Raw genomic sequence first — 22,357 nt, forward strand, 5'->3', positions numbered from 1 at the left:
GAACTTTCCTAAGAAAAGCATTTGTATTTTGCTCATGATGTTCACGGAAACCTCCCTAAAGGTGTTTCCAACATTAACTCGCACACCCATACACACTCGCGTGTGTATACACACACAGCATTGTTTGTTAAGGCATCTGGTTAAATACTGGAAAGCTTTTACACAACGCATTTTCAGTCATTATTTGATAACGTTGGAATAAAAACAGAAAAACCCTAAAACATGTTTAATCGTACTTGCCTTTTTTGCAGATTCAGAAAAGAGGACTCCATTGTTTCCTATGATCCCTATTGGGTATCCATATAGTCTAGCAAATCCTCAAAAGAAAATTGAAAAACAAAGATGTATGTACTTCAGAGGGCTCTTAATTCACAACAGACATCTTTATACATTGTTTCGTCTCAAATCAATGTTTAAAAGGTAGAAATATCATCTATGGTACAAAACAGCTCTTGGCCCAATTTATTCTAAGGCACCAGAGTCCAAGTGTTTTGCTGTCTTGAACGGTGTGTGCTACCTGCTGAGGTTTCCACTTGTCTGACCTAACGGTTTGGTTAGATGATTGGGTTAGTGAGTCATCCATTCATTCATGTGACATATCTGAGTGTCTCATGCACCAGACCCAGAAAGCATTCTGAAATAGAATCAATCAGAGACACAGATCCCTCTAAACAATGTTCAGAACCATCAGCCAGGTGCAGGTGACCAGCTTAGCTTGCCCTGAAACTAACAACAGGCCCCTGAAACAAAGGGGATAAACTCAGCAAAGACAAATTTTTTTAAAAAGCAGGAACGTAGTCAAGCCTGGTGGCAACCAAGGTTTAGCGAAGAAATCCGGTTAAGTTTAGAGGAATGTATCACTCCACTTGCTTTTTCCCTGTGTTTGCATCTTCTTCTTTCTCCTTTCCACAATGCTTGTTTTTGTCTCTCCACCACCACCACCCCAAACACCCACTTTCCATACACACACACACACACACACACACACACACACACACAGCAGAAATGAGGGAGAAGAAAAAGGGGGAAAAAAAAAAACGCTGTTATTTTGTGAAGGAGACACTTCTGATGATTTCACAAGGCTATTTTATAAATAGGAAGGATGTGACTAGAGGCCTTCCCAAGAGCGATTTTCAACAAACCTACCAACTATGAGAAACAGGTGATACTTAGTCGCCAAGTGCCAACAAACTGTGCTTGTCAGAGGGGGTCAAAGCAAACACACTGCCAAGGTTCCTGGACCAGGCTCTTTCTTCAAGTTCAAGCTGGGCAGGCTGCTGCTAAGACCCCCAACGTGGGCCGCCCAACACAAAGCAGGGGCTCGAAAAATGAATAAGATAGAATGTCAACCTACTGAGAAGCCAGAACACTGAATGAAAGATTTGTTTTTTGTTCTTTACTCTTTTGTCTTGATTTATGTTGTTTCCTTATGTTTAGTGAATGTGATAAAATGAAACGCACTGTTGGTCCCCTCAATTTCCCTTGGTCTTTCAGACCTAAAATCTTAGCCAGAAGCCTATGCTGCACACCTTCTAGGGCATGGCCACTTACAAAGGCCATTCAGCGAGGGGAAAACGTCCCCAAAGTTCTTGCCATCCACTCGGAGTCCTGCCTCATCCCACAAAAAGAGCTGGGAGTCTGGCACATGTCTCAGCGGTAAGGTGACACTGCTGAAGGGTTCTGCCCTGTGGGCTCTTTTGACCTTCCATCCATCCTTAATCCTGCTGAGCAGGGCACATGCCCCATTACACCAAGGGCCACCCGTGGAAGGAGTGACTTTTACCAACTTCCTATAGGCCAAACAAGAAAGCAAAATGTCTCGGAAACTCCTAGGCCTGCAAATGGCAAGAGCAGGGGCAGGAAGAAAGCTGTAAGAACCGCCAGAGATACGTGATCCTTAGAAAAAGCGCTCCTTCTTCCTCCTTGCTCCCTCTTACAGCCCCCACCCCCTCATGGCCTCCTCGCCATCACTGTCCCTCCTTCCCATCTCATCCCCCTCATCCCATCATCCCCCTGCTACCCCTTTCCCCTCATTCCCCTACCCCATCTCATTTCCCCCCTTCACCCTCTCATCTCCCCCCATTCCTTCCTCCCCTTCTCATTCCTCTCATCTCACTCCCCTTCCCCCTCGCTCCTCAACCTCATTTGAATTCCAGTACAGACAAGAAGAGATGGAGGAAAAGGGATCGATCCCTGGTCCTTGAGGGGGCAAAGGTACCACAAGTCTCTCAGCAAGTCCAGGGCAAATGCATAAACACAGATGACAATGGCAGCCCATTCATCTTTGAGAAAGAGGCAGAAACAGCTCTGACTTGCTTTAAACCGCTGCACAAGGAGGGTTACATCCTGAACTATTTGGTGACAAATCCTGTCTATATATCAAACAAAAAGCTCTTAATCACTTAAACACCTAAATGCAAACCCATAAATTTCACTCCTAGTGTGAACCCTTCTCTTGCTCATAAATCCGACCAGGAGAAAGTGTTGTGACTTAGCCTTAAGCCTCAGTGTATGTTGGCAGTTGGGATTTTTGCAGCTACTTGTTTTTCTATTCCAATATGCTGCCTTCACATGAACTACTGCATTTTGGAGCTTTCACAGGACCAAGTAAAATGCCCAAATTTGTTTTGCCAATTGTCCAAGATAATTAGGGATAATGATTCACTTCAGGTGAATGAAACAACTTCCATAAAAGTCCTCATTTTGGTTTTCCAGGCATGGTATTCTGTCCTGTATTCTCAATCTAGTATTTGTATGGATCAAATTAGACCTATGAAGAGGTGGTGAGGAGGTTTAACTCAGTCTAGAATGTTCCAGGAAACTGAAACATCACATCAAACTTTATAGTTGAACTGGAGACTAAAGAACGAAAGAGTGCTGAAATTTTCAGAATAAGTACAGTTATCCAGAGAAACAAAAAGAACTACATGGGGAGGTCCCGTCATGGCTCAGTGGTTAACGAATCCGACTAGGAAGCATGAGGTTGCGTGTTTGACCCCTGGCCTTGCTCGGTGGGTTAAGGATCCGCCATTGCAGTGAGCTGTGGTGTAGGTCACAGATGCGGCTCAGATTCCACGTTGCTGTGGCTGTGGTTTAGGCCCGAATGGACCCCTAGCCTGGGAACCTCCATATGCCGCAGGAGTGGCCCTAAAAAAGGCAAAAAGACCAAAAAAATTAAAAAATAAAATAAATTAATAAAAAAACCCTACAAATATTTCTGCTAATTTTACTGTGATAAGAACCTTTTTATAGAGCTAATACCACAGAGTCACAGAATAAGGGCCTGTACCACAGCATCCGTCATCATTTTAAACTCTGGATCCATGAAGGCATTCAGCTACAAATGATCTTTCCGAAGCACACCTTTTGAATGCTGACTCACCCGTGCGTACTGCTCTACAGAACAAAGCTCATGCCAAGTGCATCAGAACCATGAGACAAGAAATCACTTCTTTTCAGAGCATCATTGTTCACATTTTCACTTCTTCACCTTTATACCTGTAACTAAAGTGTCTCCATATAAGGCCTTGAATTCACTGAATTTGCTTCCATCCACGATTCTAGCGATGACCTAAGGGGAAAAATAACACTGTCCCTTAGCAATTATATCACAAAAGAATTTCTGCACTGAAGTTACTTATAAGGAAAACAAACTCATAGTGAAATTGTCACTTTCAGAAAATTTCACCCTACTCAGACCATCTTTTCGCTAGCATTTCCCTTGATATGCATGGTTAATCATACCCTGAAGTCATTCTGGGCCCTGATTTTACATGTCACTGTAAAAGCAACAGCACCACCAGCAACACATACCAGAGAAGCACAGAGAATGTGTGGGCCAATTTCGAGACTCAGCTTTAGGGGCTACTCAGCTCTATCGGCCGAGGGTCGGGGATTCCATAAGAAAGCCTGATCCAGGCTTAGAGGCAGAAGACTTAGGCTCCAACCAAAGCTATCCCATATGACGTGTGTGTCCTGGAGTAAGTCATTTATTTAACCCCTATGAGTCTTGGTTCTCACGTCAACAAAGATGGGGAAAGCTGTGTGGGTGTGATAGCCTAGTGGTAAAGGAACCTAAGAAAACAATGCTGAGACGAAGAACCACTCTGACTCCTAGGTCCTCCCAGCTCTTTCGCTGAGAAACTAGAATCACAGGCTGGCTACGAAAAATCCCCAGAGCCTCAGTTTTGTCATCCACTTAAAAAAAAGACAGAAAGAAAGAAAGAAAAAAAAGATAATACATAAGTGCTAATTACAAAGCACACTGCCTAGCACTCATCAAACAGTAGCTATTATTATTAAGCCTTCCACAAAGGTCCAGTGATTCTAAACTATAACATATATATGCAGAATAATATATATATGAAACTCAACAGAGTAGAGATTACTAAATAGTTTATCCTCAGGGCTTAACACTATACATCAGGACTATCTGAAAGCGGTCTAAACATGAAGCATATCCCACATTTTTTCAGAAGCTATTTTAGATGCTACACATCATCTTTCCTCTCTAGTTTGAACTTCCTTCTTCCTATTTGCTATGTCAATCAAAGCCTTCTTTGTAAGACGCAAAGGCTGAAAAATGAGTGACTGCTTCCCAATATCTCTCTTTCCAAAAAGTATAAGATGACTTTGAATTATGTTTTAGTTATTTTCCTAAAAGGTCTAATAATGTAACGGGGATATAACAGTTATCTAAGTGCTATGTACTTCCAACACTGTACATTTTGAAAAACAATGAACACATAACAACAACCATTCTTCCACAAAGTCACTCAAAAGGGCAGAGCAACCTGGGGCCACTTAAGGGAAAAGCCCCTTCCAGCTGTTTTGCAATGAAGTCCACTTACAGTCACGTACAATATACTAACTGATCTTCACAGAGACTCAAACTTCAGGAAGCAGACATACCATATGAAACGAATCCTACTTCTAAGAGCGGAAATCAATGCTCAGAGAGGTTCAATCTCAGGACCACTGACCAGGGAAACAAGGACTAGAAGCTGAGTTTTCTAATTAATACCCCATTGTTGTCCCACAGCTCCATATACTAATAGGACCTCCACACAAGGCTTATTTGCCATTATAGCAAAATACAACAAATTACCATCACAATGATGAACATAAATCAGCAGAAGGGAGAATTCCAGGATACAACTCAAGAAGGCAGAAGTCTATCTTTATAAAAAAGATTTCCACTAAAATGAAATGGAACTGCCATGAAGGCGTGGATTTGCATCTGTTTTGCTCATTTCTGTGCCCCTGGTGCCTGAAGCAATACCTTCGATGAAACAAATACTCAATAAACATTGTGGAATAAATGAAAAAAAAGGTATTAATGCTTGAAAGAATATATTCTTAGCCATCTAGAAAACTTGACTATCTGGAACAACTCATTTTTCAGGCACATCACACAGCAAGTACCATTTTTTTCTATTCCTGTAGTAAACTGAAAAGTCAAACTAAAAACCTAACTTGAAAACTTAGTTAACTAAGTTACCTTGCTAAAGGGAAATGCCAGGTGAAGTTCTATTAATATCCAGGATTTGGAGTTCCTGCTGTGGCACAACGAGTTCGGCTACATCTCTGAAGTGCCAGGACGCAGGTTTGATCCCTGACCCAGTGTAGTGGGTTAAAGGATCAGGCGTTGCCACAGCAACTGCAGCTCAGATTTGATCCCTGGCCTGCAAACTCCGTATGCCACAGAGCAGCCAAAAAAGAAAACAAACAAACAAACAAACAAACAAAGGATTTAAGACTCTAACAATAACAGAGTGTTGCCTAAGTAATTGTACACATCAGTAAGTGGGACACTATATTCATCAATTCATTCAAAAAAATACTTACTGAGTCCCCGCCATGCCCAGGTCCTATCATAAGAATTAGGACCTGGTCATGGAAAACATTTCATGAAGAACTTTTAAATAATGGGAAAATGTTTATAACTTAAACTGGAAAAAATGGAATTAGAAAAAATATATATATGCAGGAGTTCCCAGAGTGGCTCTGGGGAAACAAATCTGACTAGCATCCATGAGGACGCGGGTTCAGTCACTCACCTCGCTCAGTGGGTTAAGGATCCAGTATTGCCATGAACTGTGGGGTAGGTTGCAGACACGGCTTGGATCTGATGTTGCTGTGGCTGTGACGTAGGCCGGCAGCTGCAGCTGATTTGACCCTGAGCCTGGGAACCTCCATATGCCATGGTTGCGGCCCTAAAAAGAAAAAATATATATGTATACACACACACACACACACACACACACACACACATATATGTATATATATGTATGTATATATACATATATGTATGTGTGTACATATATATGTACGTATATTTTTTTACATACACCAAAATATTGGCTGCTTTCTCTGGATGGTAGAATTACCATCAATTTTACGTTTTTCTGTATTTTTTATATTTTTCACAATTAGAGTCAAGCGGAAACATAACAAAATATTAAGTCACATATTCTGATATTAAGATAACTTCCTAATTTAAAAATTATTCTGGGGAGTTCCCATCATGGCTCAGCGGTTAACCAACCCCACTAGCATCCATGAGGACGAGGGTTTGATCCCTGGCCTTGTTCAGTGGGTTAAGGATCTGGCGTTTCCATGAGCTGTGGTATAGGTCAAAGATGTGGCTCGGATCCCGCGTTGCTGTGGCTCTGACGTAGGCTGGGAGCTGTAGTTCCGATTGGACCCCTAGCCTGGGAACCTCCATATGCCGAGGGCACAGCACTAAAAAGACAAAAAAAAAATTATTCTGCCAGATATGGATACTGAGCAAACTAAAAGACTACCTGCTATAAGCAAGCACTAAAAATTGCTTGATCTGGAGCACAGGGGACTATGTCAACAATCTGTAACCATAGCAACATCTTCAACTGTAATCAGAAGTCTAATCTCGCTCATGTCATATTGATCTAAAAGGGTATGTTTTTTTCTTTTAACAACTCAGTGACATTTCATCCATTTCCCAAAATAAGAACACTAAAAAGAAATAGCCGGGAAAAAAAAAAGAAAGAAAGAAACAGTCCCACATCATTCCTAATGTCCCCAGGAACACGGAGTCCTAATTATGAACCAAGCAAGCTTTACCATCATCCACCGAAAACGTTCCAGTAATTAAGAGGCTTCCCCCCACCTCTTTAGTAAGATATTACATGTCACTCCTTACTGAGATCCACAAAACAGTGCTTTCGTTGGGCAACGAACATGTCTGAAACAGACTTTGGCTTTGAACATGGATACACGTAGTTTACAGATGACACATAGTTGACACACATCGTAAACCATGACAGCACAGCTTGCAGCTCACGGTTCCACTTAACACACCTCTCGGACATCAAAGTTCCTCTTAAGGTTGGCACCAACGATTCCATACAATTCATCGGCAGGAAATAAAGGATCTTCAGAAGGTTCAATGGTAACCTGCAGAGATATGGAACCATCACATGAGCCTGCTTAAAGACCTGATGTCAAGGTGACAGAAGCCAAAATGCTCTTCAGGAAAAGAAAAGATAAACGAACATTTTCAACTTACATCCAATTTCTTCTGATAATTTAGATTCCTCACAATCGTCCTAACCAAGTGAAGGGCGTGATTATCATCCAAAGCGTAGTAGTCACTTACTCCGGACTTCCTAGAGAGTAAAGCACACTAAAGTAATCGGAACAGGAAAAAGGAAATCAACTAACTATTTCAAACCCCAAGCATCTTCTCTCATCTAAGGATGACATCTTTTTACGTCCAAAACATTTTAGTAAATGTCATCTAATGTGAGCTTCATAACGTTCCTGACAAGTCAGTATTAACCTTGTTTTATAAACTGGAAAAACAGGTACCCGTAAGTTAAGTACCTTGGGCTAGGACCGCCCGTGGCTGCGTGAGAAGCCACACCTTCTATTTCTCAATCTTGAACTTCTTCTACCAGACCACAGAGCTTTGATGAAGAGGACTTGTATTTAAGGCTCATCCCACACACCTCAAACTACATTATAAAGTTCAATCACAGATGACACGCTTTCATGATATCGTTGATCACAACAAAAAGTCTTTCTACCTAGCTGAGACCCCAGTGACATCTCAACTACGGTTTCTCATTTCTTTCTCTCTTCTTTCTTTTGGCCGCCCCAGGACATTTGGAGTTCCTGCGTCAGGGATCCGTTTCGAGCAGCAGCTGGGACCTACTGCCACAGCCATGGCAATGCTGGATCCTTTAACCCCCTGTGCTAGGCAAGAGATTGAAACTGCACACTGGAGGTACAGAGACACCGCCAATCCCACTGCACCAGAGCAGGAACTCCATGGTCTCTCATTTCTGAGGGACCGCTGAGGCTTCCATCACCAAGTGACACCCCAAGAGAGAGCTGTCACAGGAAGCAAGCACACACAAAGGCTTGAAGACACCATCCCTCGGGTAAGTGGTAAAGATGGGTATTGATGGAGTTCCCGTCGTGGTGCAGCAGAAACGAATCTGACTGGGAACCATGAGGTTGCGGGTTGGATCCCTGACCTTGCTCAATGGGTTAAGGATCCAGCGTTGCCCTGAGCTGTGGTGTGGGTGGCAGAGGCGGCTCCAATCCCACATTGCTATGGCTGTGGCATAGGCCAATGGCTACAGCTCCAATTCAACCCCTAGCCTGGAAACCTCCACATGCCGCAGGAGCGGCCCAAGAAATGGCAAAAAGACAAAAAAAAAAAATGGGTATTGATAAAACAGAACTGTGCTAAGGGCCATGGAAGAGTCTGCTCACTTTCAAGTTCAATGTAAATGAAGTACAGGTGTGCTCTGGTTATTAGCTATGTTTCAGTTAGATGGCCTATTATTTCACTTGTAGACATACTATGATTTTCTAGTAAACTATATTAAAAAAAAAAAACCCTCGGAGTTCCAGTTGTGGCTCAGCAGTAACAAACCCCACAAGTATCCAGAGGATGATGGTTCAATCCCTGGTCTCCCTCAGTGGGTTAAGAATCTGGCAGTGCCATGAGCTGCAGTGTAAGTCAAAGACACGGCTTGGACCCTGCATTGCTGTGGCTGTGGTGGAGGCCAGCAGCTGCAGCTCCAATTTGACCCCCAGCCTGGGAACTTCCATGTGCTGTGGGAGTGGCCCTAAAAAAGTAAAAAATAAAAATAAAAATAAAAAAAAAATTTAAATTAAAAAAACTATGAAGTCAGGCAAAAATGTATAGTTGAAAAAAAATAGAATTTTAGTTCATTTTTTGAGCAAGGACTAAGCTGCTTGCTGCATTCTAAATTTTGATGTCTTGTCTAAGGAAAACACCCAACCCTGGGAGACAGACCCTGCTTAGAACTGGGCTCTCACAGGGTTTCACGTCACTGTCCACCTCTGGGTCCGGTGTTCCTCAGTAGGGGCAGCGACCACGTGTACTCCTCTTTATGGTCCTCCAATACCTTTGCAAACAGTAGACCCTTAAGTTTCTTTAATTTAATATAACATTTCAACTGACCAACCTTCAAATGCTTCACACATAACAGCAGCTACAACTGCTCACTTCTAGCTACACTGCAGTAACTCTCGCAAAGAGAAGCAGAAGGAATCACTTCCAAATCTGTAAATATTTAAAATAAAATGCTTTCTGGAGTCACCTGGTGACACAGTGGGCCAAAGATCCAGCAGGCATGCTCCCCACTCCCCCAAAAGAGCCTTCTTTTCTTTTTTTTACTTTTTTTTTGCTTTTTAGGACCACACCCACAGCTTATAGAAGTTTCCAGGCTAGGGGCTGAATTAGAACTACAGCTGCCGGCCTACACCACAACCACAGCAACACGGGACCTGAGCCACGTCTGCAGACCTACACCAGAGCTCACAGCAACGCCAGATCCGGGAGCCATGGAGCAAGGCCAGGGATCCAACCCACATCCTCAAGGATGCTGGTCGGATTCATTTCCACTGCGCCACAACGGGAACTCCAAAAAATGCTTTCTTTTAAAAACTGCCTAGTACTTACCAAAACAGTAAGAAAGGGAAACTTTTGACAAGAGAGTATTATGTAAAGCTTTACGTCAAATTAATTACTAAGGATGACAAATCAGAGGCACAAATACGTACTTATACTGAAGAAAAGCCAAAGCAACTTGTGACTGGTTAATTTTATGACACTGTTCCCAAAAAAAGCCATCACCAGTAATCACTGTATCATGATTTAAAACAGGCTATTATCGACGCTCAGAGCCAGTAGTAATAGAGCAGTGTATGTACCACCCACTGTGCTATGAAGCAGGAACTAACTGTTTCTTCATTTCACACTTGAGGAAATGAGGCTCAGGGAAGTTAAGTCGTTTGTCCAGTCACCAGGGTAACAGTGAAGGAAATGGAAGATGAATTCTCGAACCTACACCCCTAATTTGGTACACATACCGCCACTGGCTTTTATGGACACCAGAAGACTTTCTTTAAATAGTCAAAAAATAGGGAGTTCCCATTGTGGCTCAATGGTTAACAAAGCTGACTAGCATCCATGAGGCGACGGGTTTGATCCCTAGGCTCATTCAGTGGGTTAAGGATCCGGCATTGCTGTGAGCTGTGGTATAGTTCGGATCCCACATGGCTGTGGCTGGGGTGCAGGCTGGCAGCTACAGCTCCAATTGGACCCCTAGCCTGGGAAGCTCCATAAGTGGAGGGTGCGGCCCTAAAAAGACAAAAAGATCCCTCCCCCAAAAAAAGTCAAAAAATATATGTTTTTAATTAATGCTCCTCAAATACTATCTTCACCTCCTTCACCTGAATACGTACCTACAGTGGCGGCCACTCCCTTCTATTTCTATTCCACCCTAGCCTAGGAACCTCCATATGCCACAGATGTGCCCCTAAATAGACCAAAAAAAGAAAACCTGAGGCAAAGGTAGTTCCCTTAGCCAACTCATCCGAAAGCATGGCAGCGGTCTTTGATGGGAGAGCGGAAATGGTGTACTTACTTTCCTTCTCCCACCTACTAGACTGCTCCCACAGCCACCTGCCTCCCTGGGTTTGTGCTCTGGCCGAGCAAAGAAAGGTTTCCTGCACCTGCCAGGCCACTTAGCTCAATGGTTAGATCTACCTGCCATTTATGTCTGGGTTCTTTAGGGTCTAATCCTGGACACTCTTCCTTATCTAACTCAACCTCGAGGTGAGTTCATCTAGTCCTAGGATTTAAATTCCACTTCTATGCTGATGACTCCCAAATAAAGATCTCTGGCACTGATGTGAGTTCCACATCTTAGGGTTAACTGCCTACTCAGCATCTCTCTTCGGATGTTTGGAGCATCTCTAACTTGGCAGGTAAAAAAGGAACACTTGATCCGCCTGCCCCATCCCTAAATCTGCCCCTCCTCCCATCTTCTCAATCTCAAGAAAGGAAACCATTTCATGTCATCATCTTTGTCAACTCACTTTCCTGTGCTCTGTCTATGAAATCCGTCAGTAAGTCCCTCAATTCCACCTCGGAAACAGAATTCAAATCTGGTCACCCCTGGAGTTCCCGTCGTGGCTCAGTGGTTAACAAATCCGACTAGGAACCATGAGGTTGAGGGTTTGATCCCTGGCCTCTCTCAGTGGGTTAAAGATCTGGCGTTGCCGTGAGCTGTGATGTAGGTCGAAGATGGGGCTCAGATCCTACGTTGCTGTGGCTGTGGTGTAGGCCAGCAGCTACAACTCCGATTAGACCCCTAGCCTGGGAACCTCCATATGCCATGGGAGCGGCCCTAGAAAAGGCAAAAAGACAAAAAAAAAAAATCTGGTCACCCCTAAGCTAGCTTCACTACCACAACCATCTAAGCCACCAGCAACTTTCACCTATTCTACTGATACAACCACCCAACTGGCCCCTCACATAGACTCTCGCAATGCTCTAAGCATTCTCCATTTAGCAACCAGAGGGATTCTTTTCTTTCCTAACAAAATATTTGATAACAGCACACTGCCCCCTTAAACTTTTCAGTGGTTTTCGAATTGCTCATACAAAAAGAGTCCAAAACACTTAATAACTGATTATGACATTAATCCAATGAGCCACAACAAGGGAACTCCTACAGGTACATATTCAGAGTCGGCATTGTTTGAAGCAATTTACACGCAGGATCTCATTTAATCCTCACAAAATTCTAGGACGTAAATGGTCTTCGGACCCCTGAACCCTAACCTGAAATGGTTAGACCAGCGAGTGACAGAGCCGGCTCATGGCTGACCACAGGAGCCAAGTGAGTGCATCTCTCCTGACTCCAGGTTCAGCAGTGTCCCAGCAGCTATGGTGGGATAACTTAAACTACAGCCGCTGGCAGATGCGGCAGGGCAGGATGTTTTCCCTCCCCAGAGAACCAGCTCATATTTACCTGCTATTGAGTGCTTAGCTAAGCTACTCTTCAGCATCTATTCTGTTGGGCCAAGTGGGCTACAGGGACCTTAAACGGATACCAGCCCCTCGAGCAAGTCCTAGGTAGCAGCTCAGTCACAAGCAAAGGTGAGTCGGCTGTGACTTTCCGAATAGCCCTTATGATCAACACTCTCCCCTACCTCCCAGCCTGTATCCTTAGATAAGATTTCTATGGGGCCGGCCTCTACCCCAATCCTTTGGTGTGACTGACCAATCTGGCCCTAGCCAGGGAAGCCCAAAGCACTCCAACCATGGACCCTAATAAAAACATGTGCCCCAGGCTCTGTCTTTCCCTCTCTGGGTACTCTGCCTTGACCTCTTCATGCGGCCCCTCCAGGTGAGCTGTGTACTTCCTCTAGGATCTGTGACTCACAAGCTTCTCTACTTCACAATCTCTTGTAGTTCATTGTTGAACCATGGCTCACCATCCAGCACTCTGTGTTCCACTGAATAAGTGTTAATTAAACAAAGTCAATGCCTGCACAACACTAGGTTAATTCTACCTTCTATAAGCCCTACCTCCCAAGACTTCTTTTTGTAGCCCTTATCATGTATACAGACTTAAATAATTTTTGGTGATGATTTGTTTACTGCCCACCTCCCCGACTAGACTATAAGGTTCCTGAGATCAAAGATAATGCCTATCTTATTAGCTCAAATACCTAAACAGTACCTGTTATGTAACAGATGCTCAATGGATGTTTGTTAAATAAATAAGCAATCTGTAGAGTTCCTGTCGTGGCGTGGCAGAAACGAATCTGACTAGGAGCCATGAGGTTGCGGGTTCGAGGCCTGGCCTTGCTTGGTGGGTGAAGGATCTGGCATTGCTGTGAGCTGCGGTGTAGGTCGCAGACATGGCTCAGATCCTGCATTGCTGTGGCTGTGGTGTAGGCCAACAGTTGTAGCTCCAATTAGACCCCTAGCCTGGGAACCTCCATATGCCTTGGGTGTGGCCCTAAAAAACAAAACAAAACAAAAGAGGAACCTGTTTCTCCAGTCTTTCTGGGCTATCATGAAAGAGCCGACGTTCCTGAAATGGTACGTGAAAGAATTTGACCCTAAAACAGCAGATCGAGAATAAATAAAGTGGTGTGATCTGGCAGGTTTAACACTCGAAAAAAATAATTTAAAACTGCTTTTAAACAAACAAGCGACAATCAATCCTCGAAAGAAACAACAGCTTCGGTTTCACCTGCAGTGAAGATCAGCACCTCCAAGGTCCTCCGCTGACACCTCTTCTCCAGTGGCTGCTTTAACCTACAGCAAGGATAAAAGTCAATGGGGAGTTTTGTCCATTAGAAATAAGAAAACGCTTTGCTACGCATCTCCAAACCTGACTACATCTACTATTCTTCCGCAGAACTAGACATTTTGTCTCTCATTCCACCCACCTAGATAAATCTAGGTGAAACTGTCTCTAGTCTACAGTCCAGACATCTGAACCCAGAAATCTAAAGAAGTTGCCCCTAAACCCTGAGCATGGGATAGAACCTGCTTTGAACCCAGGCTCTCCTGGCCTGAAAGCCCACTCTTCCCCCTCCGTTACGTTGCCTCCACACGCACGTTAAAGCCTTTGTGTCTGTGCACACGCTCTTCCCACTGCCTGGGTTCCCTTCTCCCTCTCACTCGCCTGGTGAATCCCTGCTTATCCTTCAAGCCCTGCTTGTTCCATGAGGCTTTCCCTGTCCTGTCGATGATGCTCCACGGCATTAACAGAGCAAGACTTGCTAATGTGTGGTCCAAGAGGATTCCACTTACTCCTCCAACATGGCACCTGCTGGACTGTAGTTCATGTGTCTTTGTCCCTTCCTTTTGTCCTTCTTCTATACCAGGAGTTCCTTGATGGCAGAAGCTGAGAAATATTCATCTTTGAGCACTCAATAGATGTATCTAAGTAATGCTATTTTCTTCACCTTTGCTGAAAAATTCTAGTGATTCTAATGACTCTCAAACTCTTAAAGGTACAATACCTTCAAGGTGGGAAAAAAAAATCTCAACGATTACCCGCATCTAAGATTCAACAGAATATGACCAAAAAGAAAGAAATCTCAAGTAATAAATAAGAATGAATGACTTAATTACAGCCTGAGAAATTCTAACAAGAAAAAGCAAGAAAAATCCTCTAGTGCTAAATGCCAACCTGATCCCTTAGGAATCACTTACTGATTCCTGCTTCTTTGGATGACTGACTTGTTTCTTTTTCTTCAAGTAATAAAAGAAAAGCTTCATTAGTATAATGAACATTAATCTAAAATACAGCATAGAAATGACTTATTCACTATATCAAAAGCCCTGCCTTAAATAAACTATTATTCCACAGGGAGAGAGAACTGAATTTTTCACCTCCAATTACTCCACGCCCAAGAGAACTAAATTCTTAGTTCTCTTTTTCCCCAAAAAAAATTTTAACGTAAAACAGCTTTCAGTCCAGAAAATTACTAGTTATAAGAAGTGTCTGGGGAGTTCCCACTGTGGCTCGGTGGTTGACAAATCCAACCGGGAACCATGAGGTTGCAGGTTCGATTCCTGGTCTTGCTCAGTGGGTTGAAGATCCGGCACTGCCGTGAGCTGTGGTGTAGGTTGCAGACACAGCTCAGATCCGGCATTGCTATGGCTCTGGCGTAGGCCAGCGGCTCCAGCTCCAATTCGACCCCTAGCCTGGGAACCTCCATATGCCATGGGAGCAGCCCAAGAAAAGGCAAAAAGCCAAAAAAAAAAAAAAAGAAGTGTCTGGATGTTTAAAGTTGTAAAAAAGAATAAACAATCAATACGTGATATTCATTTTAGGGAACTAACTTAAACTGAAAAAATAAACATTTATCATGAGTTAATATTCACTGAACCCACATGTTTGAAATATGATATGTATAAGGAAGATGAAAGTCCAGAAGAAAATGAAAACAGCTCATTCTAGTAAATAAGTTCAGAAAATAAACAAAAGATAGAGAAACAAAAAGCTCCTTCAAAAAATGTGTCTTGGAGTTCCCACTGTGGCACACCTGGTTAAGGATCCAGCATTGTCTCTGTGGTAGCTCAGGTTGCTGCTGAGGCATGGGTTCGATCCCTGGCCCAGGAACTTTCATATGCCACAGATGTGGGCAAAAAACAAAAAAACTTGTCCTGTTTTTCCAACCACTTTAAGCAACTGAAAGCTATGGCAGCTCAACCTCACTTTATGTGTGAACCCTACAAAGCCTTTTCTCACTTTTCAGTAACACAAGCATCAAAATGTGGAATTCTCAAGCAGATGAAGCTGCTGCTGTTTCTTTTTCTATTGTAAACAGAACAGCAAATAAAAACACCATGACAGGAAGAAGGAACCATAGAAGAAAGGAAGATGTTTTATTTATTTATTTATTTATTTATTTATTTATTTAGACACCCGCTGCACATGAAGGTTCCCAGGTTAGGGGCCTAATTAGAGCTGTAGCCGCTGGCCTACACCACAGCCACAGCAACACCAGATCCTTAACCCAATGAGTGAGGCCAGGGATTGAACCCGCACCCTCATGGTTCCTAGTCGGATTCGTCTCTGCTGGGCCACGTCGGGAACTCCAAAATGTTTTATATTTTAGGAGTTCCAGTCGTGGCTCAGCGGTTAACAAACCTGACTGGCATCTATGAGGACACAGGTTCAATCCTTGGCCTCGTTCAGTGGGTTAAGGATTCGGTGTTGCTGTCGAGCTGTGGCGTAGGTCACAGATGCAGCTTGGATCCTGTGCTGCTCTTGCTGTGGCTGTGGTGTAGGCTGGCGGACACAGCTCTGATTGGCCTGCTAGCCTGGGAACCTCCATACTCCATGGGTACAGCCCCAGAAAGAAAGAAAGGACCCCCCCCAAAAAAAAGAAAAGAAAATGTTTTCTATTTTAGAACTTTTAATAGCACTCTTCCTCCACTTTTTGTTTTTGAGGTGTTTTTTTTGGGGGTTGGGGAGATACAGCCTGCACCCACTGCATGTGGCAGTTCCCCAGCCGGGGATCAAACTGGCAACACAGCAGTGACAATGCCGGATCCTTAAGCTGCTGTACCACCAGGGAACTCCTTTCTCCTTTTTGAACAAAGGGTTGCATATTTTCATTTTGCACTGGGGTATGCCAATCATGTAGCTGTCCTACCTCGTGATTCATAAAATTCACTAGTATTAAAAATTTAGACCACCACTCATAGCTATTCAACTCAGTTTTTTTTGGGGGGGGTGGAGGGGGACTTAACCTTTTTGAAAAGATATTGTTTGCACAAGACTCAGAAAGTCAAAGGTCTCTTTCCCACCCTGTTTCATCTCCTCTGCTTTTAAATAACCTTTACTCTTTTTCAGAGTTTCTTCATGTATACAGATGTACAATTCCATTTTATGCAAAAGTTAATACAGTGTATAAGTACCTTGCTTTTCACTTAACAGTTTATTGACTTATGAGTCAAACGATAGTACAGCTGAGGTAGAAGAAAAAATAAGTAATTTAATTTTTCAATTAGGACCATTCAAGGGGGAAAGGACAGACTTTTCAACACATGATACTGAGACAACTGCGTGTCTACGTACAGAAGAATGTCAACCGCTTCCTGAAACCACACTCAAAACCAACTCAAAATGGATCACAGACCCAAATGTAAGAGCTAGAATTGTAACACTCCTAGAAGAAAATAAAGGATTGGATTTCCCTGGTGGCCTAGTGGGTTAAGGATCTGGTGTTGTCACTGCTGTGGTTCGGGTTTAATCCCTGACCCAAGAACTTCCCCATGCTGTAGGGATGGCAAAAGAGAAAGAATTAAACCTTTGTGACAGACTGAACACCAAAAGCATGAGTAAAAAGAGAAGGCATAAAAATTAGACTTCATTCAAAATTTAGAACTTTCAGGCAGTTCCCTTGTAGCACCGCGGGTTAAGGATCCAGTGTTGTCACTGCAGAGGCTTGGGTTGTTGCTGTGGAGTGGGTTTGATCCCCGGCCCAGGATCTCCCACATGCTGCAAGCATGCCCCCCCCCAAAAAAAAAATTTAAACTTTCATTCTTCAAAGGAAAATACCATCATGAGGGTGAAAAGATGACCCACAGAACAAAAGAAAATCCTTGCAAATCACAGTCTGATAAGAGACTTATGTCCAGAACACATAAAGAATTCTTACAACTCAATAAAAAGACAATGGCCCAATTTAAAAACAGGCAAAGGATCTGAACACATTCTCCAAAGAATACATACAAATGATCAACATGAAAGACACTCAGTATCATTAGCCATTAGGGAATGCAAATCAAAACCCCAGTGAAGTGCCACATCACACCCACTAGGATGGCTGTCATGAAACGGACCCACAACAACAAGAGTGAGAATGCAGAGAAATCAGAACTCTCACACATGCTGGCAAGAAAGTAAAATATGCTCTGGACACGGGTTGTTTCTGAAAATGTCACCTTAGAGCTTCCATATGACCCCGCCATTGTACTCATAGGTTTGTATCCAAGAGAAATGAACCATATCCATATAAAAACCTCATACACGCATGTTCGTACCAATATTACTCATAATATCAAAAAAAATGGTAATGACCCAAACATCTATCCACTGCTAAGTGGATAAACAAAATGCAGCCTATCCATATAAGGAAATGGTAGTCAGCCACAGAAAGGAATGAAGTGATACCTCAAAAAATTAAACATTAGAATTACCACATGATTTAACAATTCCACTTCTGAATGTATAACCAAAAGAGATGAAAGCAGGGAGTCTCGTGAGATATCTGTATACCCATGGTCATGGCAGCATTGTTCCAAATTGGCCCAAAGTGGAAGCAACCCCAAAGTCCACTGATGGATAAAATAGACGAAATGTGGTGTGTACGATGTTAACAGTCTTAAAAAGAAAGGAGGAGTTCCTGCCATGGCGCAGTGCAAACAAGCCAGATTAGCATCCATGAGGACACGGGTTCGTTCCCTGGCCTTGCTCAGTCGGTTAAGGATCCAGTATTGCCGTGAGCTGTGGCATAGGTTGCAGACATGGCTTGGATCTGGCATTGCTGTGGCTGTGGTGTAAGACTAGCAGCTGCAGCTCTGATTTGACCCCTGGCCTGGGAACCTTCATATGGTGCAGGGGCAGTCCTAAAAAGACAAAAAATATACACACACAGACACACACCAAATACAGACAGATACTATATATGATTATATATGATTCCACTTAAATGAGGTTCCTAGAGTAGTCAGATTCATAGACAAAATAGAATCATGGTTGCCAGGACAATGGAAGTGGGGGGAATAGGAGTTAGTGTTTAATGGGTATAGAGTCTTCAACTGGGGAAGATGAGAACAGTTCTGGAGATGGATGGTGGTGACAGTTCTGCAACAAAGTGGATATACTTAATGCCACAGCACCCCACACTTAAAAATGATTACTATGGTAAATTTTAGAGTGTTCATATTTTACTTCAATCAAGCAAGCAGGCAAGACTGTGATCTTACCAAAAAGAAAGGAAACAAACAAACAACTATGTACTTACCAAAGGAGGTCCTCCCAAGAAAATGGTACCCTGCTTGCGTACGATGATGTTTTCATCAGCCATGGCAGGCAGGTATGCTCCTCCAGCTGTACAGAAGCCCATGACCACTGCTATCTGGAAACCAAGCACACAAGAAACTCATGCGGTACGTACGGCTCAAAGAGTCAATAACACAGTCCCTGGATCTATGGTTCCAAAACACTGCAGTACCAGGGGGTATTACTAGCTTGTCCTTGAACTTCTTTTTTTTTTTTTTTTGTCATTTCTTGGACTGCACTCGTGGCATATGGAGGTTCCCAGGCTAGGGGTCGAATCAGAGCTGTAGCCGCCCAGCCTACGCCAGAGCCACAGCAACGCAGGATCCAAGCCGCGTCTGCAACCTACACCACAGCTCACGGCAACGCTGGATCCTTAACCCACTGAGCAAGGCCAGGGATCGAACCCACAACCTCATGGTACCTAGTCAGATTCGTTAACCACTGAGCCACATTGGGAACTCCCAAACTTCATTTTTAAAAATCAAGTCCTCTAAGGGTTTAGAGGAGCTTTCTAACTTGTAGCAAAGAATTTTGAAAGGCTTACGTCAGACTTTACAAAGTTTGTGGGTCATCTCCCTGCCAAAGAGAAGTGGACCATTAGCCTGAGCAACTAAAGGAGAGAAGAGGAGTTCCCGTCGTGGCGCAGTGGTTAAGGAATCCGACTAGGAACCATGAGGTTGCGGGTTCGATCCCTGCCCTTGCTCAGGGGGTTAACGATCCGGCGTTGCCGTGAGCTGTGGTGTAGGTTGCAGACACGGCTTGGATCCCGCCTTGCTGTGGCTCTGGCATAGGCCGGTGGCTACAGCTCCGATTCAACCCCTGGCCTGGGAACCTCCATATGCCGAGGGATCGGCCCAAGAAATAGCAACAACAACAAAAAAAGACAAAAGACAAAAAGACAAAAAAAAAGGAGAGAAAAAAATCACAATCCACCCATAAATTAGCAAAACTATATAAAAGGGTAATTTTTAAACCTAGGAATGTATAAGTCCTCTAAACAAAGGGCACTCACCTCACAGGAATACTGGTATCATTCTCCAAATGAGTGATGTCAACTTTGTGTTACCTTGAATAGGGTACTTTCTAAATATAAAACTAATGTGAGCATCACAGTTGAAAATCTTGCTCAAAAGAAAGTAAACTGTTTTGAAGCTGAGTGACGCATATGTTAGAGCTTGCGGTACTATTTTCTCTACTTTTATATGCGTTTAAAAATTTCCATAATAAAAGCTTAAAAAACCCTTGCTTAGCAATTAGTATGACACAAAGAATAATAAATATGGGTGTGACTGATTGGCCCTGGTGAGGAATAAATGCTATAAAGAAAAATAAGTATGAAATGAATATTTTTTTAAATTATCATCTGAAAGCAATTTTGTTACTAATCCCAATATTCTATCCATTTTCCTTCTTGTCACACAAATATCTGTTTTGAAAGTTAAAAATGCCACACTAGTATTATTCCAAAAATGAAAAGCAGCCTGAGTTAAAATTTTTCCACCTAAATGGCTGTGACAGGGGTTCCCGTTGTGGCCCAGCAGAAATGAATCTGCCTAGTAACCATGAGGACATGGGTTTGATCCCTGGCCTCATTCAGTAGGTCGCGGATCCAGCATTGCCATGAGCTAAAGTGTAAGTCACAGATGCGGCTCAGATCCCGAGTTGCTGTGGCTGTGGTGTAGACCAGCAGCTGCAGCTCTGATCTGACTCCTAGCCAGGGAACTTCCACATGCTGGGTGTGCAGCCTTAAAAAGCAAAAAAATAAAAATTTTTAAAAAGATTACTTTAAAAAAAAAAAAAGGCTGTGACCAAAAGTACTTTTCCCCATTTCATGTCCTGTTAAAAATGTCTGCAACATTTCTTTGTCAATATGTTACGGAAGTGTTTATCACTTAGTGTTTCGCTTATCAACCACTCAGGAGTTTTTTTTCCTTCTGGTTTTTTTTTTTTTTTTTGGTCTTTTTTGTTGCTATTTCTTGTTTCTTGGGCCGCTCCCACGGCATATGGAGGTTCCCAGGCTAGGGGTCGAATCGGAGCTGCAGCAGTCACCGGCCTACGCCAGAGCCACAGCAACGCGGGATCCGAGCCGCGTCTGCAAACCTACACCACAGCTCACAGCAACGCCGGATCGTTAACCCACTGAGCAAGGGCAGGGATCGAACCCGCAACCTCATGGTTCCTAGTCGGATTCGTTAACCACTGTGCCACGACAGGAACTCCCTCCTTCTGGTTTTATATACAACTGACATACAGCACTGCATAAATTTAAGGTGTACTGCATAATGATTTGACTGTACACATCATGAAATGATTATCACAATAAGCTTAGTGAATAATCAACATCTTATAAAATAATAGAAATAGCAAAAAACGTTTTCCTTAGGATGAAAAAACAACTCTTAGGATTTACTATTAACAACTTTCATATATAACAAAGAGTAGCATGAATTATATTCATCGTCTTGTACATTACAGCCCTAGTGCTTATCTTCTAACTGATAGTTAGACGATAACTACTACCTTATCCAATTCGCCTCCCCCTGCCCACCTTAGGTAACCACAAATCTGATCTCCTTCTCTATGAGTTTGTTTCTTTGGTTGATTGTTTAGTTTTAAAGCATAAAACCTACAACACTATGTTAGTTCCTGTTACACAACATAGAGATTAGATATTTCTACACATTTCGAAATGATCACTCTGGAGTTCCTGCTGTAGCTGAGCGGGTTAAGAACCCGACACAGTGTCTGTGAGGATGTGGGTTTGATCCCTGGCCTCACTCAGGGGGTCAGGGATCCGTCATTGCCCCAAGCTGCGGGGTAGGTCTCAGATGCGGCTTGGACCTGGTGTTGCTGTGGCTGTGGCATAAGCTGGCAGCTCAGCTCCGATGTGACCCCTAGCCTGGGAACTTGCATATGCCACAGGTGCAGCCCTAAAAAGGAAAAAAAAAGAAATAATTACCGTGGTAAGTCTAGGTATGGAATGTCACCATATAAAGATAACACATTCTCACTATGTGCCCCACACTATACATTATAGAAACAAACTCACAGATTTCAAAATCAAACATGTTTACCATAGGGGAAACTGTGCCAGGGAGTGAGGGGGATAAGTTAGGAGGATGGAAATAATATATACACACTACTGTATATAAAATAGATAATACACAGGACCTACTATACAGCACAGGGAAATCTACTCAATGTTCTGTAATAACCTACATGGGAATAAAGAATGGATATTAAATAACTGATTCACTGTGCTGTAAGCCTGAAACCAAACACAGTGTGAGTTAACTATACTCTAATAAAACTAAATATATAGATAAGAAATATACATATATATGACTAGAAAAGCACAAGGAAATAGTCATCATAGCAGTGTTTATAAAAGCAAAAGTATGCAAATAGCCAGTTAAGTCCATCAATAAAAAATTCTGAATCGATCA

General features: G+C 43.0%; 1 protein-coding gene across 3 annotated transcripts in view; it reads right to left on the reverse strand.

Moving 5' to 3' along the window:
- The window catches only part of MCCC2 (methylcrotonyl-CoA carboxylase subunit 2), a 76,220-nt gene that overhangs the window by 16,437 nt on the left and 37,426 nt on the right, over nt 1-22,357 (reverse strand). For 2 of the 3 annotated variants that reach the window (XR_007136717.1, XM_047794148.1), the window contains exons 7-12: nt 18,874-18,987; nt 13,575-13,639; nt 7,550-7,649; nt 7,342-7,437; nt 3,499-3,571; nt 241-317 (exon numbers count right to left, since the gene is read on the reverse strand). Coding sequence is in view for 2 of the 3 variants with exons in the window: in XM_047794148.1 (XP_047650104.1) it covers nt 241-317; nt 3,499-3,571; nt 7,342-7,437; nt 7,550-7,649; nt 13,575-13,639; nt 18,874-18,987 (525 nt within the window). In the remaining variant the exon portion in view is untranslated. The remainder of the gene's footprint in view (nt 1-240; nt 318-3,498; nt 3,572-7,341; nt 7,438-7,549; nt 7,650-13,574; nt 13,640-18,873; nt 18,988-22,357) is intronic. The other variant, XM_047794238.1, reaches the window with a different exon arrangement.

This window comes from Phacochoerus africanus, chromosome 1, assembly GCF_016906955.1.
Source record: "Phacochoerus africanus isolate WHEZ1 chromosome 1, ROS_Pafr_v1, whole genome shotgun sequence".
NCBI classification, from domain to species: domain Eukaryota; kingdom Metazoa; phylum Chordata; class Mammalia; order Artiodactyla; family Suidae; genus Phacochoerus; species Phacochoerus africanus.